This window comes from Rhinolophus sinicus, chromosome 3 (assembly GCF_057876585.1).
Source record: "Rhinolophus sinicus isolate RSI-liver-muscle chromosome 3, RSI-T2T, whole genome shotgun sequence".
Lineage (NCBI taxonomy): Eukaryota > Metazoa > Chordata > Mammalia > Chiroptera > Rhinolophidae > Rhinolophus > Rhinolophus sinicus.
This window is the reverse complement of record NC_142503.1, coordinates 51,720,284-51,746,258: the sequence shown is the minus strand read 5'-3', so window position 1 is coordinate 51,746,258 and position 25,975 is coordinate 51,720,284. Positions and strand designations below refer to the sequence as shown.

Sequence of the window (25,975 nt, the reverse complement as noted above, 5' to 3'; positions counted from 1 at the left end):
CTTTAATTGTAAATATATCCAACAAAAGAGAGAAAAACAACATGTTTTTCAGTTTTTAAATTTATTAAGTACAGAGTTAACAAGTGTTGAATTTTCTACATAGGAGAAGACCAGTCAACCTAAGACGCTTCATAGAAAAATTAGCATTCAAAAAACAAATACAAACCCATAGTTGCCTTTGTGACTAAAGGGACAAAAACTATTTAAAAAGTTACCAAAACTCTAACTGAATCTGAGAACATTATAAATTTCAAACAGTAGATTTACCACACATATTACATTTTCAAATTCTAATATAGCAAAACATAACCACAAAATTTGGCTACAGCTAATTGTCTAAGAAAAGTTTTAAAAATTAACCGTTATGACTATAAAATTTTTGTAAATTTTTTTGCAAAATAAAAAAAAAACCCTTAAAATTTTAATAAAGGAAACAATCCTTTTTAAATTTCTTATAAATAGCTCTCAAGACATATATTACACATCTGCTACAGCTTTCTTTACCTGAGAGAATTTCCCAGGATCCTTCACCCCAAAAGGATTACCTTAAAGAATTCTTCCATCATTTAATCACATAAATATGATTAAACTCTTACAGAAGTGGATTTGGACATATGTACTCTTAATCCATCCTTCCCCAATTAAATTTTTGCTGAAAGGATTTTGCTTTAAAACAACAACAAAAAAAACCCACCTCTTTGGTAAAAGCCAAATATTTCCCCCTTTCAAAATGAACACCTTGGGGGTGGGGGGTGGGGGGTGGGGGGTGGGAGATGTGGGTAAGGGGGATCGAATATATGGTGATGGAAGGAGAACTGACTCTGGGTGATGAACACACAACGGGATTTATAGATGATGTAATACAGAATTGTACACCTGAAATCTATGTAATTTTACTAACAACTGTCACCTCAATAAATTTAATAAAAAAAAAAAAAAAAAAAAAAAAAAAAAAAATGAACACCTCTGCAAATGATATACTGAGGAAGGAAAAATAAAAGATCTTTAGAATGGCTAGCATTAGTTCAAAAGATCTGTGTAAACAGCTCTCCTGTCCTGTGAAATAAGTCGAAAACGAGAGAGCCCATTTTTGCCTGAAATGCAACATTAGATTAAAATGTCTGAGGCTTTATGAATATATTCAAGATGGCACGAAACATGGTGGCCTTAAGAACAAAGCCATAGGGAGTCACTGCTATCAGCAAATTAAGAAGAACATCCTACCTAGAAGTCCGTGAACCAATTGGCTCCTGTACTGTTCTTAATTAAGGAGGGCCCAGTGTTCTCTCTGGACACGCAGGGTCTTAGCCCAAGGTGACACCCTTCTTAGTTACAGAATGGACCTTCTTTCATTTCTAAGAGGGGTAGGACACGAATACACACCAAAACCAGATGCTATTCAGAAAGGCAGTCAAGGGAAAAAAAAGCCCAGGCAGCTTAAATACAGGCTCTTGAATTCCCTTTTTGTGGGTAACATGAAGCACCAATGGCAGTAAACTTCTAGTCAAAATTAAGTAAATACATACTTTTACAAAGGCAGAGGGTGACAATTGAGGGGGTGGGGGGGTGAGCATTACATAGAAGTCATCCATAACGAAGAAACCTCTGAGGAACTGGAAATAGTGTGGTGTGGGAACCCCCTGCTGGCTATTCCTGAAGGGCACCAGAACCCCATATCTCTAGTAACCCCACTCTCCCACAGCCCACATGAGAATAGTCCTTTATACTACAAGAACTCCAAATACTTCTGGGGAACAATTCTTTCAAGCCATTTCCTAAGAAAATGTGAGGACAAAAGCAAAACCAACAAAAGTGAGACCCAGTTAGGACAAAAGTAGGGTGCCTGGAAAGGTTTTGATAGAACAGTCTCTGGTCTTCAGTCAGGTGACACGTCTAGGTATGCAACAACACTCCTGGGAAGAATCCCTTCCCCCACTTAGTGTTTTTTTACTGACGGAAACGAAAGGGGGAAAACATTTCCAGGTTGGATGAACAGAAGAAATACACATATATCGAGTTTTAAAAGCTTCTTCAGCTTGTATTGCTAAAGGAGTCTGACCTGCAGCTTCTGGAAATGCACTTATAAAATCATGTACAAAAAGTTGTAGGAAGCAAGTCTATTATTTAAAAACGAATTTATCAAATGAGTACAATCATTATAGCAACTCAAAGCAACGGGCACAATTTTTCCAGTTTCTAGTATCACAATAGCACAATAATGTAGGTTCTTTAAACCTCTGAATGTTGACTCATCACCTGAGTATTGTTTATCACAATTAATTATAGTCAACTTCTTATTTATATGCCCACAGTCCTCAGGGTATATCCACATTTCTCTCAATCATTCAGATGAACTTGCTCAAATTCTTAGTTGAGAATAAAAAACCAGGAGAGTGTAACTACTCCTCTTGTGTCAGACCAAACTTTAGAAAGGAACTTCAGGCCACAAACCAAATCTTAAGCAACTGGAAAACATGGGTTGGCTGGGCAGGCTAAGGAAGGAAACTCCGAGGGCCCTGCCACTGGCCCTCTTTTGTGTTTCCCTGAGCTTCTTTCTGCAGGGGAAGAGAGCTAATAAAGGCCAGCCAAGGAATACAAAGCCTTGTCAGCTTGACCTTGACCTGTGAGGACCAGCTCTAAAGTCACACAGCTGGCTGCCAGACCCAGCAAGCAGGAAGAAAACATAAAACTCGTTGCTGATACATCCCCAGTTTTTGATCTGTCTTTTCTCATGATCTTTCCTAAAACCAATCTTGCTCGGAACCCCGTGTCACTGCACCAGACCCTGCAGTGGCCTCTGCCAGGGAGCTGCTTCTACACATACAATCACAATCCCTCAACCTGTCCCCGACCCACAGAGCTCCACTCCCACTGGCTTAATGGGGGCTGCACGTGGTGGCTATTCATGTTGTGACTCCATATCATTTTCGACTCCTGAGCACAAAAAACTCCTTGCCTAAAAAGAGAAATGCGATCAAGTTTACAAAACGAGGCTCTCACGTACACACATAATGAGTGCCTTTTAAAATCGAATCTCAGACATTGTTAATAAGGCAAGTTCCTAGAGGAATTCATCCACTGTATTTATCCCTTCTCCCCGCCTCTTTTCTTGGAAAGAGAGCAAAGGAGTAGAAATGAAGAATTTGACTAATTTCCCACACCGGCATTGTGGCACCCTGGAACCTCGCTTAGGTGGAACCCAATTCTGTCCAACCCACACAGTAGGGCACAGGCCAGTCTTTTCATCCTCAGACTCTCTCTGCCCGGGAATTTGAAAAGGTTCTTTTCATCCTGCATGAAATATTAACAGGAGTGTCCCCGCTGTGTCTCCACTGGGGTCTCTAATGGACTTTCCACAAACTCTTCCCTGACTGAGAACATCAACACGGAAAATGGACATCTTCTCGGGCAACTGCCCAATGTCCCATCTCTGATGAGTATTACAAGTACATATTTTGGAAGTTTCTGTGGATGTTATTTATGGCTTCATTAAATACCCCCATCACCTACCTTTTCTTCTAAGTGTATTCAGTCACTTCTACCAGTTGTGTAATAGGCCTTACCTGGTCAGCCCTGTATGAGGTGCTACCTGTGATGCTCACCTCTGCAAATGTACTCCAAAACACCCGTAATGGACATCAACAGTGTGGCTGTGTGACAGATCTGTTTTACTTTTACGATTTCAAGGCCTCAAGGTGGAAGAGAAGGGGGTACGGGCTGCCCTTAACAACTGAAACAGTGGTGCATCAGGTTCCAGTCAAGAAGAAACTTTTCAGGTCCTAAAGTATTATTACTATTAATAGGACAAACAAGTAAAAACTATAGTTCTCCATCATTTAGACAAAACAACATGAATACTGCTCTGTAATCATGTGCATAACACCACAAGTCAGAGTCATCATTATTGCAGTAACTCGGATCAGGTAGTGATAATACGGTGGGGAATCACACAAGTGGTGATGGCAACTTGTGCTTTTTCACATTAATAACAAAGATGCTGAACCTAGGGAAGGATGAGGGGGAGGGTGACGGCAAAGAGTGCTCTCTGTGATTCCCAGCATCACAGCTTCGAAGGGAAATGGCTGGGGGCCAGGAGGAAGCCACACAAGGGAGGGGTTACAAACAGGTGCTTCCTCTTGTACCCTATAAATACCAGGGGCCTGTGAGCAGGGTCCTGCAGGTCAAGGTGTGGGAGAGGAGTCTGCATTCTGTCAGAGGCTGAAGGCTCAAAATTTTGGCATATTTTCTATTCCAAGCATAAAAACGATAAGCCATACAAGGTAAGTTTTTCTCCCTGTGAGAAGATGTCGTGCCCCAAACTGTTTTGGTAAAAACACGCAGAAGGAAAACACTAACCTAACTACTATCCCAGTTTTTAGGGGTAAGACACATACAAAATGTATTATCACTCATGATCAGCTTGGCTGAAAATTTCAGTTCTTCTGGGATAATGTGGTATTTTTGAATTTCAGAATTAAAAAGCTCATCAGGTGTTTTTTTTCCCCCCCTAAAAGCCTTTTCAGACACTCAAGCTGGCCAGGGGATGCCAGCTTTTCGCAAAGTGCCAGCCATTGCTCAGTGTCTTGGGAGACTTGTTCAAAGGATGTCATTTCCAGCCTGCAGAACCCAGGGGATTGCTCAGATCCTCACACATAGAACTGCCGAGTGGGACAGCAGAGGGGCGCAATCAGCGTGCACAGGTACAACAGCACACACATCCAGCAGGAGGCCATCTTCACCCAGAAGATGGACCAGCTCCCACTGAAGAAGGTTTCAATGTAGGCACTTTCATAGCTGTGGAAACAAGAGAGCCATCGGTGGTCAGGGCAGGAAGAGAACAGGGGAAGACAGGACAAGCTCTCTTTACTAAGTACCTCCCTGATTCTGCCCCCTCCAGCCTTTCTTTCTTTTTTTCTCCTAACGGAATTCATGTATAATTCACACCCAATTAAAGTGTACAATTCAATGACTTTTATTATGTGCACTGGCTTGTGTAACCACCACCACGATCAATTGTAGAACATTCTCATCATCCTGCATCCTTTTGCTGCCTTCCCGTTCCTTTCCCTCCTCCCAGCCATGGCATTCACTAACCTACTTTTGGTTTCTACGGATTTGCCTATTCTGGACATTTTCATATGGAATCATGTGGCCTCTAGTGACTGGCTTTTTTCACTTAAAGTTTTCAAGGTTTATCCACGTTGCAGTATCAGTACTTTATTCCTTTATATTGCTGAGTAATAGTCCGTTGTATAGATACAGCACGTTTTATGTATCCGTCATCAGTTGACGGACATTTGGGTTGGTTCCCCTTTTTGGCTATTACCAGTGATGCTACGGTGCACATTGTGGGCACGTTTTTGTGTGGACATATGTGCTTGTTCTTCTCTTGGGTATACACTTAGGAGTAAATTGCCAGATCATATAAAAACTCCATGTTTAACATTTTTGAGGAACTGCCAAAGTGTTTCCTAAAGTGGCTATACCATTTCACAATCCTACCAGGAGTGTAAGAGAGTTGCAATTTCTCCATATCCTCAAGAACACTTGTAATTATCTGCCTGACTGATTAGAGCTCCCTCCATCCTTTCTTAAGCTTCCCAAGCCAAATTTTTCCATGAATTCTCAAACATCACTGGGAAACATTAGATGCTCCCTCTCCACCTTCTCCCTCAGGAGGATGTTTGGGAAGAATCTCCTTAGTGAAGACTTTCCCCATCATTCTGTTTGAAACTGCCGCCCCCTACCATCCCCAACCCCACGAGGTGCTCTGATTCCTCTTCCTCATTTTATTTTTCTCCCCAATAGTCATCACTATCTGACACACTGTATTAGATTTGGATCATGGTCTGTCTCCCTCATTAGAATGTAAGCCCCGCCTTCTAGAACAGCGTGGCACATGGGAACACTCAAATATTTGTTGAATGAATGAATAAAAGAAAGCACAATGACCCTCAACGTCTATCCTATGTATATCCTAACTTACAGCAAATTATGACCCAAAAGAAACTTTGCATCAGTCAAAGAACAATCCAGAAAGAATCTGTATGATTCAAAAGGATCTCCATGTAGTGACAGGGAAAGTCAGGCCCATCATGTACTGCCAAGTTAAAAACAAACAATCAAACAAAACCCTCAAGGGAAATATATGTAATCACGTTTATGTTAAAAAAATACTTAGACTTGTAAATGCATAGAAAAGGAATGAAAGGACACATATCATATTGTTGCACTGATTATGGGGGTGGTTATCATTGATACTTTTGATATTTCCACGTTAGCTTTTTAAAAAGATGTTTTAAACTTCTGTAATGAAAGCGTAAAAAAAAAAAGCACAAACAAAATACAAAATAGAAAAGGTATTTTCTTTTTCTTAAAAGCAGATCATTACTTAAGAATTCCAAGTGCTTTTTCCATTACTATTCCTATGTTTTTCAAGACTGTCCATATGCAGTTAACCTTCTTTTTTTAAAAGGGGCAGCAAGCAGCTTCCAAGGTTAAAAGCATGCTGATCAACTGTCAGGAACTCAGGACTGTTTCTGTAAAGGTGAGTACAGTTTGACTTGAAGAGTTCAGTTGACTCTAGGAGATCTGACCCATACTTCAGCGCCTTGAATAGGACCCAAGCTGCTTTTTTAAAGACTGCCCCTTCTACAGTGTCTAAGGTAATGAGCCACTCACTTGAACCAGTTGGTGACGGTCATCATCACATAAAGGGACGCCAACAAGAACACGAAGTGGAAATAGGAATAGCTATAGACGGTGCTTCTCTTCTCGTCATAAATAACCCCTGGTCCCTCTTTCATATTCTTCTGCTCTTCACTGTCTGTGAACCACAAAGCCAGCACAAGCTCAATGACTGAACACACGCACACTTACCATTTTAGCAGCAACACACTTACTCATGGCCACCCCAGTGCCCACTGAGTAGAAAAGATGTCAAAAGCCATTTGTACACTCAGGCATTTTTCATCTGCGCCATAAGCACAAAGCCCCCACCCCACCCCAAAACCCTTTTTTAATAGGATGAGTTACCTAACATCCCATTTATTTTAACAGCGCATAAGAGAGCCCTTGAAAACACAAAACTTATTATAAGCTCAGAAGAAAGTGAAAGAGAGTAGACCAGGAGTTCTCAAGGCCCTGGGATCCCCCAATCCAAGGAGAAAATAAAGTTGAAGGGAAGAAATGGTCCAAAACAAGATGTCAGGACCTCTTCATGTTTTCCAAATTTTCATTCCTTTAAAAAAATGTACTTTCTGCTTCACTAAATCTCACTGTATAACTTAAATATGAGTCAGAATACTAGACTAATTTCTCACTTGCCAGAATACTAACACAAACAAACAAAACCCACCAACCCTTTGAGAATAACATGAAAAGTATATAAACAGTAAACCAGCTTCGTAATGAAAGTTTCCCCTTTACCATTCAAGTTATTTGTACCTGAATCCCAAATGCCCATAGTCTAGAGCTAGAGGTCTTCAGGGTCACACACAGATATACAGAAGGAAAGATCTCTACTTACCCTCTCCATAGGGACTGAAGCAAAAGCAACACCGAGCTACCTGGGAGAGCAAAGGCAACAGTCAGGCGGCTTGCTTTCTGCTTTTTCTCTCCACATCACTAAAGCACTAAGGGCCACCTGTGTGCCAAGCCTTCTCCGTTTGAATTACATCCCAGGCCCTGAACTGCACACTTTATCCCTTCAGGTTTTGACTAAGCATCTGATCTTCTCAGATGCTCTGGGTGCTAGTGATAGGAAATACAACGGACATGGAGGTGAGCCACCAGATCTACTCCAAAGGTGCACACTTACTGCTTGGCTCAGCTACTGCGAGTGCTGTGAGTAGTTTCTTTCTTTCTTCCTTTTTTAATCATTCTTTTTTTAAAAAAATAAAATTTATTGGGATGACAATGGGATTACATAGGTTTCACGTGTACAATTCTGTAATACATCATCTGTATATCACATTGTGTGTTCACCACCCAGAGTCAGTTCTCCTTCCATCACCATATGTTTGACCTCATTTACTCTCATCTACCACCCTCTCTCCCTTTACCTTCTTGCGAGAGGTTTCTAGTGGCAACTTCCAGGCTTTGCCCCAGAGCCAGAGTCGCCTTTCCTGAGAGCAAGCCCTTCCTGGACAACCCAAAGGAATGACTGCCCCCAGCAGGGGTGTAAAGGAGCAGCCACTAGCCGCTGGAGGACAGCTCTGATGGGCCATATCTGCCCTGGAAAACTTGTGCATGGGGTCAGCAGAGATTTGTCCAGCCTGCCGTGCCCTTCGACATCACTCTCGGCCCAATCTGCCCCCTTCCCCTTCCACTTATGTTGATCTCTAAATAAATATCCTGCACAGCACACTCTGCCTGGATGGCTGCCTCTGAAAAACTCAACCTGAAACACAAAGTGGTAAGACAAGGTCATCGCTCTCACGGAGCTCACTCCTGGTGCTTTGCTCTAATGGCTACTTCATTCCATCTTCTCCGATCTCTGAGGCTGGGATAATTATCCCATTTACACTGAGGAAACTGAGGCCAGGCAGGTTCCATTACAGACCTGAAGTCATACAACTAAGTTAGTGACAGAGCTGGGACATGAATGCAGGCTGGGAACTCCAAGGTCCATGAGTCACAAGAAATAATAGGTAGCATGTGATATCTAGGAAACGGTAGAGCCAACGGTAAAGCTAAGGGAGGTAGAAGCAGGAGGCTTACCTACATTTCCTATTAAAATTAGGCTGCTGAATTGGCGGCCTCCATGGAGGCCGGGATACTGGGGACAGAGATGGGTGGGATGCTTTCTTTTGAAGAGTCTTTGGTACCTTTCAAATTTCCTATCATGTTTCTGACCTACTCGAAACAAACTTAATTTAAAAAATATCAAGTTGTGAAAAACGTGATTCCAGAAGGACTCTGGTAAACAAATAAGAAACACTACATGTACCAAGACAGTCGGGGAAGGGCTGGGTCCTTGGCCCTTTCTGGCTGTTATTTTCACTACAAAGAACAGAGAGCCCAAGGACAAGGACATGGGGGCTTGAGCCTTTGTCCCATTTATACACCTCAAGGCCACGTCCTCGTTTCCCTCCTACATCAAAGGATACTTGTAACAGAGGGACTGGCCTTGACGGATCAATTGATGGAATCTTGGATCAAGTGACACAGTCTGAGATTCACAGATTCATTCAGTGGGCCCAAGACATTGCATGCTGGGGTCCTAGCTCTTTTGAAGCTTAAGTTACCACAAGAAACTACTCTTTCCAAGGTGTATCCTGTGAAACGTGATGCAAGGAGCGTAAACCAACCTCCATCCCGCATGCTCTCCACTTCAGAAATAAACAGGCACTTTTTCCTTGGAATGAGAAGAAAAACATCCTCCCTTAAATCTAACCTAGAGACTTGCTGTTCTTTGCACTTTAACTCTGTATACAATGGGGATATTGAAACCATAATGGTACAACCTCAGCAGGTGGTTACCCAGTTGGTGGTGAGAACAAACGCTTGCCTTCTAGAGACCATTCTCTTCTGTATAATAGCAGTAACCTATTCAGACTCAGCACGGTTTTCTCATTTTTTAAGTGACAGAAAGAGCTGGTGAATGATGCTGGCAGACTGACAACCCTTCATAATACTTCACTCTCTCCAGGTCAGGTGCAGGGAAGACCATCCCCAGAGACCCAGCTGCAGAATAAAGCGCCCATCAGATACCAGAGCTCTTCCATCCCGGGAAAGCTATTAGGATGCAGCCAGGGCCGGATGCCAGGCAGGGTCACCAGCAGGGCCAGGAGACAGCAGCTGAGATCTTGGGCAGCAGTAGCTGGGAACAGGCTCTGGAGCCAGAGTGCACGGTTTACATGCGGGCAAACCAAATGTTTAAACGACTTTTTCTGTTTTAACCCCTCTGCAAATAGAAAAAACCCTCACTGGGTTTTTATGAAGATTAAATGAAAAGACGTGTCACACCTAGGACAATGCCTGGCACATAGCAAGTGCTGTAAGTCTTAGGCATCACTGGAATCTCCCATTCTTTCCATTCCTGGGGTCGGGGCGGAGTTTTCTGCTGGCTGCCTCCGTCTGGGGAGACCTTTCCAGACCTTGGTAGAAGTTCCTCTAAGGACCCCAGAAAGACTTTTACATAAATAATAAAATAATACATTCTGTTGACCGATAGGCATCTGCCAACCACCATGATTTTTTTGGATACTTATTGTTCACAATTCTTTACCCAATGAAATGCCCACCTGATGGAACTGATTCACTTAAAAAAGCTAACGTATAGGCACTACTCAGCAGTGTGGCATAGAGCAGACGCTGGTTCCTTCCTTTCTCCATCTTCTCTCCTTCAGAACAGCTATTACATAACCTCATAGTTGTGCTATGTATAGAGGCAGACAGGTGTAAAATAGAGGAACGGACTAGAAGTCTGTCTGTCTGTCTTTCTCTCCATTATGACAGAGGAAAAGAGCAAAGGCCAGCCTGACAAAGTCTCTCTGGTGGGGAGGTGGGCAGAAGGACGCCACACAAGAGGCCCATTTTGTTGGAGGAAAATCAAGGATTCATTTTAAGCCTATAGTATACACAGGAAATTTCTTTTTCTGTGCAAAAATTGTGTTCTTTCCAGAAGAAAAATGGGATCATGGAATGCGTATCGATAAAAATGCTAATAAGCATAAAAAGCTTTCCTGAAACATGGGTCTTCTGAGATGAAGCAGGACGAGAAAGAAATGAACTTACCTCCAGTTCCGGAGCTGCATATCGCCCCTGCAGGGCATCAGAACTCGATCTTGTCGTCGATGTCAAACTAGAAAATAAACAGAAAGGTCAGCAGAGCATATTAACATGTTATATCACATCAAAGGAAGGGCAGAGCTGTTTGACCAATGCTGCAGAGTCTCACCAAACCTACAGTTCTTGCTGCTTAAATAAAGGTAGTCTATTTTTTTTATTAAAGACACATTTATTCAGTGTCATGATCAGACTACTACATTTAACAATCAATAGCATGGGTGCAAAAAACAACATTAAAACCTTTTGTTGGAATGCTTTGCACTTTTCACAGTACAGAAACTAAAATAACATGTTATACAATTAGTCAAATACAGTCCTCGAGTCTTTTGCCCATAACACATGAGTATTGTCTAAAATGTGTCTTCTTTGTAGCAGCAAGGCCCTGCCACCACTGTGCTCGGCTGAGCTCACAAATCTGTTGTAACCTGTAGCTTCCCTGTCACTTCTTTGGCTCTCCTCTCCTGCTAAGCTTTGTTTCCTGGCAGTAATTACCTTCTGCCACTGCCATAGCTACTGCTGCTGCTGGAACAGCCATAGCCACCTTGGTTTCGTGGTTTGGTAAAGTACTGGCCTCCACCACTATCGGGGCCAGAGCTTCTTCCTCTAAAGTCTCCTCGTTTCATGGGTCCACAATTTGAAGATTGGTTGTCATTGCCAAAATCACTGTAGCTTCTGCCACCTCCAACATTGCTTCCATCACTACTAAATCCATTATAGCCCTCCCCACTGCACCATATCATCCATCAACACGACTGCCTCCAAAGCCATCTTGACCACTGACGTTTCCTGCACGACCAAAGTCATTCTCACCAAAACCACCTGCTCAGTCACCACTGAAGTTTCCAGAACCACTTTGACCTCTTTGGCTGGAGGAAGCACTAGCCATCTCTTGCTTAGATAGGGCTTTCCTTACATCACAGTTGTGGCCATTCACAGCATGGTGTTTCTGAATGACAGGCTTGTCTACAGATCATTGTCATCAGAGGTGACAAAAGCAAAGCCTCTCTTTTTGCCACCGCCTTGGTCAATCATGATTTCAATGACTTCGATGTTCCCACGCTGCTCAAAATCATCTCTTAGGTCGTCATCTTCAGAGTCTTCTTTAATACCACCGACACAAATCTTTTTCACAGTGAAGTGGGCACCAGGTCTTTGAGAATCTTCTCGAGATAGCCCTCTTTGGTCCCGCAACTCTTCCACCCGCCTCGTGTGGCCTTGCTTTCATGGCTGCACCCACCTCCTCCACAGCGGCATAGGTGACAAACCCAAAGCCTCTGGAGCACTTGGTGTTTGGGTCCCTCGTCACCACACACTCCGGGAGCGTTCCCCACTGCTCAGAATGGCTCAGGCTCATCGGTTGTTTCAAAGCTCAAACCTCCAGTGAAGGGCTTCTGCAGCTGTTCAGGCTCCTTGGGAGACTCTTAGACATGACGACGGCGGGAAGGGAGACTAACGATGCTTCCTCGGAGGCGTCCACCCACAGAAAGCAAAGGTAGTCTAATTTTAATATCCACTTTTTTCTAAAACTAGCTGACCAATTCTATAGTTGATGTCTTTTTACATGGATTGTATTAGATCATTTTATGCAGAGAGACGTGTGTAGGTAAAGAAATAAGATGTCTTGTGGTCCTCTTAGCTTAGCTTTTCACTGTTGGATTTTGCCTCTCCTCCCTCAAATAACAAAATAATTTTCTAATTTCACTTTTATTGTTTGCCTCCCTTTGACTAGTCTCACTTAGAAGAGATCAGAAGCAATGAAAAAACCCAGAGATGGCAATAAAAAACAAGGGCATGAAAAGCAAAGGTCAGATGGCAGATTAGGCAAATGCTATGCCTACTGCATCCCAGGATTACACCAAAATTACAACTAAATTATAGAACAATCAACCTCAACAATCATCTGAAGACTAGCTGAACAGAACCCCTATAACTAACGATATAAAGAGGCCCCATCGAGACTGTATAAATAATGAATAAATAAATAAATAAGAAAAGGTCATAGTTATTTATTGTGATAATGGGCCTGTGACAGAACAGGGTTTTCTGTTTAGAAGTTCAAAATGGAGTAGCTGTCAGTGTGATTAAAAAAATTCTTTCTGCCACTTTCTCCATGACTTGAGAAGTAAAATGTTATAAAATTTGCCTTCCAGGGGTAAAAAGGAGGCATTTCTTTTTCCTTGGGAAAAAAAGGGGCAAACATTTTAAACAAACAGAAATATATATAATACGTAGGCTTATACAGCTAACTGAGTAAGTTCATTTAGCAAATATTTGCTGAAGGCCTGCCATGTGTCAGGCCCTGTTCTAAGCAGTGACTCAATGCAAAAGACAATCCCTACCATCATGCAGCTTACCTGCTATCCTGGAGGTGGGCAGGTATGTGTGGGGGTGTTGGTTAGTGGAGAGGCAGGAATTAACACTCTTTTCAACCCAATAAACCACATGAGGCAACACTGCCTTCTCTGCTCATTCTTATCCTCTTTCCCAAGGAGAAGAGATCAATGAGATGCAAATAACGATAAAAAGCCTTCCCTCTAAAAAGGTCCTCTGCGATCCAAGCGCACTGCTTCCTTTGCGGTCCACTCAAGACCAATAGCATCATTTGTATTTCAGCTTTGAACAATGGATGCTAATCAGGGCCCTCTCCACTCCCATCTCCTGACTTGGGTACAAACACTTCCCAATGGCTCTGCACCCAAGAAACATATGCCTTGCTCTTAAATTTAAGAGTGTGATATATTTTGTGCATATGAATTATGATTTAATACATATATAGTTTCCATGGCGGGGAAGAGAACTTTTAATTTTAGAAAGAGATCCAGTATCTGGAATTTTCATCTAAAAGATAACGTCTACTCTTTCTTTCTTTTTTTAAAAACTTTTTATTTATTTAAGTGTGTTTTTTCCAGGACCCATCAGCTCCAAGTCAAATAGTTGTTTCAATCTAGTTGTGGAGGTCGCAGCTCACAGTGGCCCATGCGGGGATCGAACCAGCAACCTTGTTGTTAAGAGCTCCGCGCTCTAACCAACTGAGCTAACCGGCCTCCTCCCATATAATGTCCATTCTTTAAAGGGGACAGAATAAACATGCCATTTTATAAATACTTTGCAATAAAATGGTTTCAGAAAAATAAAGCTTTTGATTCTGGCACCTCTGCATCTTCACTTCCACCATCAGAAAGCACTACTGTTCTTATCTGTCAAAGTACCTTTATTCCATTCATCATTAGTGGCATGTGACTTCCACAAGTAGATGTTACCGTAAAATATACTGAGTCATGGCCTTTCCCTACAAAACATTCTTCTTGGAATTATCAAGAAAATATGGTGTTTAGAAGTTCTTAGAAAGCATGGGCAATTCCTGCTGTCTGTATTCTGGCTATTACTGACCGATCTTTTTGGTCAACACAAGACAAGTTGCTGTAAAACAATTCCCGGATTATCCATAACCTCTTGTCTTCTAGGGCTAAAGTACGAATGACTGTAAGCAAAACTTCCTGTGGGGGTGGGGGACAGAGGGTGGAGGAGACTTAACAGTTTTTCGTTGGGATAATGCTAACCATACAAAGAATGTCCAGTGCACTAAGCATGTTTGCTATATCTGGTCCCCAGTCACAAAAAAGCCAGCAGGGACTTAAGTCATTGTGACAAACGAAAAAGATAAGATGCCTCCCCCCCTACCCTTGCCGTGCCCAGAGCCTCTGCCATATTGGCAGAGTGATTTGAAACACAGGTGGCCCTCTGCATCTGCTTCAGTCGCTTCCAGAACTGGCAAAATGCCCCCAGATTACAGAAAATCTCTAAAAAAACATGTCCAGATTTCCCCATTGGAGAGCATGGATTCTGCTCCCCTGACAAACTTACAGGGTGGCCCTTGATAGATCCCATGACTGTTCCCAGTTTTTGGGTGATGAAGTTCAGTTATGTCCCCACTGTACCATGTAAGGTGACTCAGCTCCTAAAGGAGACCAGAGTCCTACCTGGGCTGGGGGCAGGCCTCAACATGCCCGATGCACAGCCATGAAAATTTCTAGCTGGTAGCTTAGGAAGTGGCAGGATCCCCAAAATAAAGATACAACCCCCCCTTTTGCTTACATAAGAGTAGCATGCCCAGAAGGCCCAGAACACACCAAAAAAAGATACTCTTCCTTGATTTACCAGCTTTTCTCTAAGCCAGTCTTCTCTCCAATGCTATCTTACCAACCTTGTACCTATTTTCACATGGTTTGCCACATTGTTGTGAATGTCCCATTCTGCACTAGCAAGCTGTATGAATGACATTTAATATTCTTAGTTTTTCCAGTTTTGTATTCAATTTTAGTTATGCTTAAGAGAAAACATATTTATTATTTAAGTTGTCTAGGAATTTGAAGTAGCCAGGGACATGTTTTATAGCACAAACACCTCCCAGTAACTGTAATTATGCGAGTCATCTGGTTTATCTTTCTACCTCAGTGAAGAACGAACCTTACTTCAAGCCAACACAGAGAAAAAAAATTGACCTGTCTACAAATATCCCACAAAGGAGACTTGAGAAAAGGTTTCCTGAAATTGGGGGTAGAGAGCTACAGGAATAGGCTCCAGGCCTCAGTTTCCTTTTATGTCCAAAGAGGGGATTGAATTTGATTGACTCCAGGATCCTGTCCAGTCTGACAGCTTGAACTTGAAACCCACAGAATAACAATGTCAAAGTCCAGAGACGAGGAGGGAATGAAGGAATAGTTGGGGGAGGCTGGGATCTAGGCCTACAGGGGATGTGGAGAAAATCGGCCTATAGAATGAGCCATTAGGGAACTCCTGCACGGGGTTCAAGTTGTGACTCTTCTTCACAGCAGTAATGCCTGGGTGCAGTGGAACGAGCTTCTCGAGCAAGGCTCGCAGTCAGAAAACCAGGGAGTGGGTTTTGGCTGAGCCCTTCTTCCAAGCTGAGACAGCCAAGAGTAAAATATATCCAGTGTGTCAGAAGCAGGACTTAGAACAGAGAACCAGAAACTGAGATGGAGGTCACCATAATGAGAGCTCCCTGAAGAAGCGTGGGAGGTGGATGGCTGGGGGTGAGGGGATGCTATGTTTAGGGAAAACTCTGAAGGTGAGGAGACAGCACGGTGAGCCTTCTACTATGACCTTACAGAAAAGTCAGCTCCAGCAATCTTGGACTTTCATTGAAAATGGGTGATTTTTTCCCTTTAATGTTCACACTATCCAGTCTTTTGACTTCCTACAATTTCTATCAAGAGCTTTAGATATTCCTGCAGTTGTATTCCAATGACAGTTTCCACCCAGCCTCTTTTCATAATATTGTCCAAACTTTCATTCCTCCTAGTATGGGAGGAAAACGTAAACCCTAGAAATCAAGATTTGAAAACTTCCTAATTGGGCCGCCTCCCCCCACTGGCAGCATTACTTTTCTTCAAGGCAATACTAGGCTTGAACTCATTTCCCAGTGAGCTCCAAGATGCTCGGCTATAAAATTCTCAAAGCTGACTCCTCCCGGAGCGGACTCCTCCTGAAGCTCCTAATGTGTGCTTCAGTGGGTAATTACGGCACATTAACCACCCAGGCACCCCCAGACCCACCCCACCCCACGCTGCCTGGTTACTCTGCATCTCCGCTTGGTGCAGCTGCTTTCCATCTCCTCATTCCACTGGGCACGAGGATTTTGCAGTGTAATTACTAGCATTCAGCAACAATGGTTACTGGCATCGAGACAGATTGTAAGTAGCAGCTGTCAGCTTTGAAAATTGTTATCTTTGGGGATTATCAGACTAGACCATACCAACCTCCACTACGGTGCCTTGAAATTCCAAATAAAGCCCATTTTATTTATCTCTCACTTAAGGGTGGCAGTGAAAATCTGACAGGGTGAAATTCCACGCTGTAAAATAATGCCATTGGTGGCACTTCCTTCAACACACTAAGTAGCATTTTTTACCACCTTTCCTTTGGTTGGTTTACAGCAAATCCAAGCCCTGTTTTATCTGAGGGGTAAGAATTTTCTTTCATGTGTTATTAAGTAGCCAGCAACCCACACAAACATATGATTTTAGTCTTTCAAATATCTTTATAGTTTTTTTCTGATAATAAAAAGACAAAAGAAATGCTAGCTCAATGTAAAAATAATAATAATAAAACAGAAGAATAAGACTAAAAAATAAGTCACCAGTATTACAAGTTTGGTTTATCTCCTTCGAAGATTTTTTCTATATATGTAAACACAGCTACATTTTATTTTTAAAATGGAATATACTATATTTGAAGTTTAGTAACCTTTCTCCTCCCTTGATTTACCAATAGTATTTATATGCCAGTACAGGAAAAAAAACTGAGTGACAAATTAATTAGCCATGTTGCTGCCATTTCTCCCTAAAGCCCAACAATAATAACAGATTTAGGAAGGAAAAGCTTACTCAAAAAAGGAAGAGCTGAGAATCAGCATTCAAAACTTGGGTGCCCTTATGGTTTGCCTGAAAACATTCATTAACTTGGGCCCAAATCCTATCCATTGCTTTGTATATAGTAGACACTCAGTGGACAATTATGGAATTAGTGAAAATGAAAGGCCAGAAAATGGTGACCATGTGTGGAGGAGAGACTGTTCCATGACGTGACCACTGTCTGTCCTGCAAGCTGGGCCTGGGCCAGAATGGAAGTTGCTTTCTGCAAACCCTTCTTAGAGACTGATCGTAATTAACGTTCATTCTGACATAAATCGGCACTCCTCCCTGCCTCCTGCAACGCGCTGGTTCCTGGAACAGGTTGTTGTCCTGACCTGATTAAGCATGTAATTTCCAGTACCTGGTAGTATCCATGCACTAGTACCCATGACTATCCCCCCTTCACTCTATATACCGTGTTTCCCCAAAAATATGACCTAGTCGGACAATCAGCTCTAATGCATCTTTTGGAGCAAAAATTAATATAAGACCCAGTCTTATTTTACTATAATATAAAACCAGGTATAATGTAATATAATTAATATAATGTAGTACAACATAATATAAAATAAAACATAATAATATAATACAATACAATACTATACTATAACACCGGGTCTTATTATTAATTTTTGCTCCAAAAGACGTATTAGAGCTGATTGACCCGCTACGTCTTATTTTCAGGGAAACACGGTAATTCTTTGGCACCTACCAAGAGGTACAGGGATCCATTTTATCTTACAAACACCCAAGACATGCCTCGTATGTAAGTTTCCCTTAACAAACTCTATTAACTACCAGACAGGAGTGGCCAGCCTCTTTCTTTGGTCTTTCCTTGCCCTCTATTTATGGAGGTAGATGTTTCAGTCTGAGGGCTGTGACCTGGATCTGCACGTACTTACACCACGGTCCCTTCTGGTACAACGAGAATGTGTCCCTATGTCAGAAACAGACTGATAATCAATGTGACACAATCTTCATTATAATAACTACCTGCACCACCAGCAAGTAGCTATAGCTGGATGCGTGACTCTGAACAAGGACTTTATAAAACTTAGTTCTCTCGTCTCTAAAATGTCTATGTCTGCGGGTCCCTTTCTAGCATCAGTGGGTATTAGAAGCAGTAAGAGAAAATGACAGTGGGCTCAGAAAGTTTTATTTATACAAACTATTGCCATCAGGATTGTTTAGTTTCAGCCAAAGGAAGATTTTAATATGCCTATAACAAGTTGAAATGTTTATACACTGAAACAAACAAAACATAAAACACAGAAGTAAAACCTAACCATGCATAAGGTTACTGTCAAAGGGAAGCTTAATTATCAGTGAAATATGTACCCAGAATAGGAAACGAATCATTTTTATCCTTTACTTTCCTCCCTCTGGCAATCTTTTAAAATTTTAAAGGTAGACTAAACCCCACCATGTGAAATACAGCCTGCTTCTATATCACACCTACTTTTGGAGAGCCTCCTGCCTTAACAGCATTGTGCATTTTAGTGTAAAAGAAAAGTTTCCTGTCTTTCCTGGATTGGGCACGAAATGACAGTATATTTAGTGCTTTATATCCTTTCCATCAACAGCAGGATGAATGGTATTTCCCTTGGATTAGAAAGCTGTCCAAACATTGTGGCACATACCATCTCTTCCTCACTTTGTGCTCCCTTACCCTCCAATAATGCTTTAGCAAGTAATCAACTGTCTTTTACAGGGTCGCAACATACCACATACTTATTTGATTTATCCCATATAAACACAAATAAGGCAATTGAAGTCCAAACACGTATTATTTCTATTATCCTTCTTCCTCAGATGGTATTTGTTTTGCTGCCTCATGGCTGCTGGAACTTATTTAAATTCTTCTCCTGTACTTTTTAAAGCCTGCAAAGATGGCCTCAGGTAACTCCTAAGACTTACCATGAATATAAGATGCACGCAAACAAGAGAGTGGTACCCAGTCCAGTAACCAAGTTTTCATCTCTGTACAGGTCCTGACCGAAGTCAGGCACACAGATCGTAACGTTCTTCCCATCACTACCTAGAACTTGTAAAGAAAAGGCAAAGTAGTCATAGTCAATTTAGAAAAGCCTGTCGTAACTCACAAAAGCATTCATTTTTGGAAAATTCACGTAGCTTAGAAGAGTTTACACTTTTCACTGGGAACTTCCACTCTGTAGTCCAACTCGACTCAGACTAGACTGCTGCTATTTCCAAGCACCCCTCTCCCAACTCAGAACCCTCTGAGAATAAGACCCTCATCAGATCCAGCTTAGTGCTAAGGGGTTCTTTAGTTCCGGGACCTTGTAAGAGTCTTACTCTTTTTCAGTACTATTCAAACAATAGTAAAAAGTAAACTTAGATGCATTTTTCAGTTATTTGGCAGCCTCTGAACAGAGATCATGTGTAGATAGATAATTGAGCACTCCCTCCATGTCTATCTTCTCTGCAGGAACGATGAGGGCACTCAACAGCCAAACGTGAACCAGCAATATAACAGCTGTCTGACCGCCGTCTCCACCCACATGAGAATTCATTTTACTGCCAGTAATAGGATGGTTGTGACATCTTTCAGTCTATAATCTCGGAACCTCCTAGGGTGGTCTGGAGTTTTAAGATATTTTGAAAGGCTACATAACAAAGATTTCTGTAATATTACCATCAGTGGTAGTTTATTTTTTATCTAACATAGAGTCTTCAATTTTGAACACTCAAGCTAGATCTCGATTGCCAACTCTGCCCCAAAATAGGAGACATAAACATAAAATAACAACCTAGAAACCATTTTAGAAACATACGCATTCTGTTTGAAATCAGACTAAAATTATTACTGGTACTCCCACTTGAAAGAGTAAACAAAACTGTGTATGCTATGGTTTAAGGAGTCTTTATTCTTAGGCCAATGAAAAAAAGTTTTTTTAAAGAATTGACCAAAATATGAACTTTGCTATTTAAGTAGTATCACCTGAAATTAAAAATAAAAGTTTTTTTTCTGTTTTTAAGTGATACCTGCCATTAAAAAGAAAACTACTGTAACCAAAATTCCCCCATTAAGCCCCCATTAAAACCAGAGATTAATATATAAATAGTCATAAGTCTTAAAGAGATTAAATTTAAATAAACTTAGAGTAAAGATAGCATTTTGTTTTTTAAATTGTATCCAGGATAGATTATACTTAATATAAGGTCTACAATTATATCACTTTGTACTATAAATAGCTATAAAGACAAGACCTATACATAGGCTCAGGGGCTCACATAGTAACATAGTATGTGTACATGCTAAAACTTTCAAATTATCTTTGCATTTGCTTCCTAAATATAAAAACAGGAAAACAACTTCAATTTTTCTATTCCAGAGAAAAGATAGCACATTTATTTAACTTGATTTATACGAGATCAAATGTAACCATATACACATTTATATACACTTATGTGTATATATGTGTGTGTATACATTTTCACACACAGGTATGTATCGCAAAAGTGATAAAGATAATAAATTATAACAAGTTTGGAAATCAAAACAACAAAATTTGCTTTCTCTCTCTTTTTTAAATACTTATTTATTTATTTGTGTTTTTCTAGGACCGATCAGCTCCAAGTCAAGTAGTTGTTTCAATCTACTTGTGGATGGCGCAGTCCACAGTAGCCCATGAGGGGATCAAACCGGCAACCTTGTTAAGAGCACCACGCTCTAACCTACTGAGATAATTGGCCACCCCAAAATTTGCTCTTTGACTGGCGAGGCTCAGGGTCTCACATAGTTACACCTTACAATATAATAGTGATTTTACAGTTCTCAAATAGTCATTGCAACTGTTCTATAGTAATAATAGCTAACTGTTATATAGCACCTACTACATGCTAGGAACTGTACATACTTATATATACATATATACACATATTCATTTAATTCTTAGAAACCACATTATAAAATAGTAATCCTACTTTTATTTTAAAGGTGAGGTATCTAGGCAGAGAAAGGTAAGCAGCTTTGTGCAAGTTACCTAAGTGGCAGAACCAGGCTATAAACCTAGGCAGTCCAAATCTAAAGCTCATTCATGTTCTGTTATCTCTATAAATAAATGCTATTTTAGATGAGCAATTCAAAGTCACGTAGCAAAGGGTGGAGCTGGGCTCAAATCTTTTCTCCTGCTTCCCACTCCCACATTTTTTCCACCCTCTCTGTTACACAGAAATGACCACTTGAAGAAAAGTAAATTTATAACCAACTAAAAAAACAAAACAAACTAAGCAAAATAAAAACGCTCCTTGAAAACAGAACGGGAAAATGCAGATTAGGCCTAAAGGCAAACTCAACAGCCCATCTTTATTCAAGTCTTTCCTACATAGTAAGAAGACTCAAAAGAAAGCATTTTCATATCCCACCGTAAGGACTTTATGTACTAAAAAAGTCTAAATCATCTCTCTATTTTGATTTATTACAAGTGAGGGGGTATAGCGCCATGGAAGTGCATGTGCTTGGAACCTATGAGGCCCTGGGTTCAACTCCCAGCACCTCCACCTCAGCTCAGCTTTCGACACCACTCCGGAAAAAACACAGGCTCAGCCTGATTTACTGTATGCCTGATACTTAAGCAATAGTGTCACAGGGACATATTCCTTCCTCTACAAATGAAAATCTTCATACTGCAAACACAGGTTCCTTCATAAGGCCAGCTTACCTACTTCTACAGGTTTGCTGGACAGCGCTGAGAAAGTGAGATACGTGACATAGCAGCTTATGAGACCTGACTGCAGTAACCCGGAGTGTGGCTGTCCTAGAAAATGACAAGAGACAGATTTTAAGACAGTGTTTTACATTTCAACGATAAGAAATGCTTAAAAAAATAGGTCACCCGACACCCCAAGTGGTATTCCTCAAAGTTGGACCCCTGCCTTTAAAGGAAAGAAGAGGTACATGATGTATTTCTCAGATAACACTAAAAAGATCTGCGGAGAGGGAGTTAGTTACACATTGAGACTAACTGCTATTTCAGTGATGCCAAGTTCTGCCAAATTCTCTACCAACACCTTACTTTGATAATAACTACAGCTGTACTTAAACATATGGCTTGGTTTCCCCTGAGGTTCACAACATTAGCTCTTAAATCACAAGATCTCAGAAGAAAATTTATCATTATTGTGTGAGATCACACGGCTTAGTGGCATAAATGACAGATTTCATAGGTCATGGATTCCAGATTCTCCAAGGCCAGCAGACACTTTACAGTTCATGATAGTGGAAAAGGCTCATTCATGTCTGTCAATGGACAGAAACAAACAAATAAACAAACAAACAAAAAAACGTGAATACCCGAGCTGGTCCAGGTCAAAGAGGAAGGCTACAGGGCTTAGCATTCATTGGAAGAACTTTACTATTATAGCATTTAAATCAAAATCAGTGTTTGGATCATTGAGAATAAGCAGGATGACTCCTGGCTATCACAGAAAAGGGATTTTTTTTTTTTTTTGGTGAAATTTTCAACCACCTGCTGGCATGAAAGGATTTAGTTTTACCCATTCTTCTCTATGATTAAATTTTCTTCTAGAATTATAACTAGTAAATTACAATGACCATCGAAGACAGAAATGGACCCTTAAAAATGTTGCTCTTTGGTATGGGAATAAGATTTACCTTAACAACTAATGCTTTAAACTAAATATTTCTTTCTCTTTTTTTCCTTTTCTAATTAAATTTATTGGGGGTGACAAATGTTAGTAAAATTCCATAGGTTTCAAGTGTACAATTCTATAATACATCATCTATATATCACATTGCGTATTCACTACCCAGAGTTAGTTCTCCGTCCATCACCATATATTCCATCACCATATCCATTACCATGACCCCCTTTACACCTAATATTTCAAAATATTATAACCATTTCTAAAGGTAGGATTTAACCCAAAGTATATTTTAATCTGAATACTAATAACGTTTTAAGAAATTCTTAACTGACCAATTAAAGAGACTGGAAGAATAATACTCTCAATTTCAATAATGGACTTGAAATTTTTAGTATAGAAAAACTTTTAAATTATCCAATACTAACTTCTTTTTAAATCACCATTTTAGAAAGTATTCAAAGGGCTATAAATTTATTGGCCGTATTTTCCTTTTCCTGTCTAGAAACCTAAATGTTGTGCTTTTTCATCACCTGTAAAGTAAGATACGTACAAGAAAACATGAGACCAGGGACAATTCTCTCTATAACCAAAGACAGCATACTGGCTTATGCTATTAGAAGTCATTTACAAAAGACAATTCATGCTTATACCTTCTGAAGCACTTTCAAATCTCATTGTCTCTTCCATTTCCTTTGAAACAACTATGAGCAAGGACTTGGGTCTGAGGAATGTCAGCTCATGGAGCCAGCTTCTGCTGGCGGAGCTGGAATCGGATTTCCTGCTTCCTGACTCCTGGACCACACTGTCCCTGATTTCTGGTCCACAGGCCTGGGATGAAAGATGAGCCCATAAACAGCTCCTTCCTGAGCCTTCTCATTCAAATTTTACACCGAGTATAAGGAAGAACTCAATGTACACTAAGGGCGTTCTCATTCAAGTTTTACACAGAGTATAGGGAAGAACTCAGTATACACTAAGGGCGTTCTCCATTTAAAGGCTCCTTGTAGTACATTATTTAATAATGGCAATATCTAGCTCCCTATTTCATTGACTTCATTTTATTCAGGTGTTTCTTGACATGAGGCGTGCTTGATGATAACATTCAGCTCAAGCATGGGATATGAAGAGAAGACTGGAGTCCCACCTTTCCTATTGCTGACCCATTCACAGTAAGTTAAGGAATGATCATAATTTTTTAAAATTGAGTTTGCGCAAAAAAAATTATAACGTAAATAAGGAAGAATGAAAAAAAAACACTGTGCTTACGATCTTGGACACAGGGCGAGATGGCTACCAGTGAAATAAGCAGACACAGGCCTCCATTTACCCCCAGGAGAATTTTGTTTTCCGTGCAATCATCTTTCTTTGTATAAAACACTGCCATCAAAATCAAGCCTCCAGTAGCAATGGAGTACATGATGAGTGTCACCAGGGCCAGAGAGGCGTACCACAGCTTGTTGTGAACAGTGCCCGCAGTCCTGTTTTTCCCAGAAGTGGATAAGAGAGGAGAGAAGACAAATCAGTAAAGGACCCAATTGATTCTGACCACATTTATCATCCTTCAACATTAACTAATGCTGTCAAGCCCCAGGCCATCATAATCGAGTTGTCCAGAAGACCTCATTTTACCAATGACTCTGCTCCATCAAAGCTAGAAGGTACACGTAAATATGCAAAAACTTACTGGTTCAAGCTTAGAATTTTTTTCCAAATACTCAAAGAATTCTGCTCTGACTTGAGTGTATTCATCAGCTGAAATGAATACCCACAGATTTTACTCTAGCTCCCCCACTATGAATGTGAATTACCCTGGGACAGAGGTTTTGGCAGTCTTGAAAAGTGGCTCTTGGCTAGAGTTCACTTCAAGTTTTCCCTATAAACACAGAGACTGGAGGTGCCACAGTTTCTTACTCCAGGTGCTGTCAGCAGCTCCTACTGAAGCTCATCTTGTCTTTAGGGAGAGAAGCAACTTAAGTCCACTCAGAGAAAGACTGGCTGAACTCAGCTCTTTTATCCCTGCACTGAATGGGAGGATCTGTAACAGCACTGCTTCTCCAAAACAATGCCAAGTATGATTAAGGGAGAATCTGACATTTAAAAAAAGAGAGAATAAAATCAGCCAGGAAAAGAGTAAAAATTTCAAGAGATTTACAGCGAAGAATCTGGAAGAGGGGATTCATGTGCTTTCTAGTTTATATACATGTTAATAAAAGGAGGGGGGACATAAGTGGGGGTGTAGCAATCTACAGAAATTGTTCAGCACAAAGAAAAGTGTTCATCAATGCTAAATGAAAAGGACAGAACAACAACAGGAAGAATGGGTTGAATCTCTGTCATCTGCCTTATGATTAAATTGCCCTTTGTAACCACATTCTCACAAACCTTCAGAGAAAGCAACTTGCTTAATGTTTGCACAAAACTGGAAAGTGTTCAAGCAACGCAGCTAAAATATTTTAATGATGAAAAACTTACTGCAGCCAGAGACCAAGAAAATAGGCCAAAATGATAATGACAATTATATTCCTGAAACTGAGCCAGGCGCTCCAATGACCACAGAATTATTCTAACATAAAAGGCACACAAAGGAAATGAAGAGAAAATGAGACTTGAGAAACGGGGGGGGGGGGGGGGGGGGGGGGGGATTCTAACAGCCAAATAGTAATTGATGACAGAGAGAATGAATTATGTAGAAAAAGGTAAATACTGCTGACCAATGTGTGGGAGAGGTCCAACTATTTCTTCACTAGTTTTTTTTGGTTATTACTACACGAAGGACTTTCTTACAGTTAATTTATGCTTATATTCTGAAAGTTAAATCTTCACCCTTAACCTCTCTACTTAACTCCATACTCATAATATCCAACTGTTCAGTGTCCCCACTTGAGAGGTCTAACAAGCATGTTAAAATCAGCATGTTCAGATGAACTTCCCAACATTCAAACCTCCATCCTCTAAACCTACTCTTCTATGACCTTCCCAACCTCAGAAAACGACAATTCCATCTCTGGAGGAGGGGAGGTCAGCGGAGAGATGAAGAAAAGAACCGCCTTTGCCCTTGATTGCTGTTCTTCTCCCCCTGCTTCTCTCCCCTCCTCCACTGCCATGACATCACTAGC

At 40.9% G+C, this 25,975-nt stretch overlaps 1 protein-coding gene and 1 pseudogene across 1 annotated transcript in view; both read right to left on the bottom strand.

Annotated features, from left to right (window-relative positions):
- Positions 1 to 4,491: 4,491 nt before the first annotated feature.
- Positions 4,492 to 25,975, bottom strand: part of SERINC5 (serine incorporator 5) — a 92,127-nt gene continuing 70,643 nt past the window's right edge. The window contains exons 6-12 of the mRNA XM_019728198.3: positions 24,126 to 24,337; positions 21,914 to 22,009; positions 19,146 to 19,272; positions 10,741 to 10,807; positions 7,529 to 7,568; positions 6,682 to 6,826; positions 4,492 to 4,794 (exon numbers count right to left, since the gene is read on the bottom strand). Of these exons, the coding sequence (XP_019583757.1) occupies positions 4,647 to 4,794; positions 6,682 to 6,826; positions 7,529 to 7,568; positions 10,741 to 10,807; positions 19,146 to 19,272; positions 21,914 to 22,009; positions 24,126 to 24,337 (835 nt within the window). The 3' untranslated portion in view covers positions 4,492 to 4,646. The remainder of the gene's footprint in view (positions 4,795 to 6,681; positions 6,827 to 7,528; positions 7,569 to 10,740; positions 10,808 to 19,145; positions 19,273 to 21,913; positions 22,010 to 24,125; positions 24,338 to 25,975) is intronic.
- Positions 10,814 to 14,799, bottom strand: LOC148758490 (heterogeneous nuclear ribonucleoprotein A1-like; annotated as a pseudogene).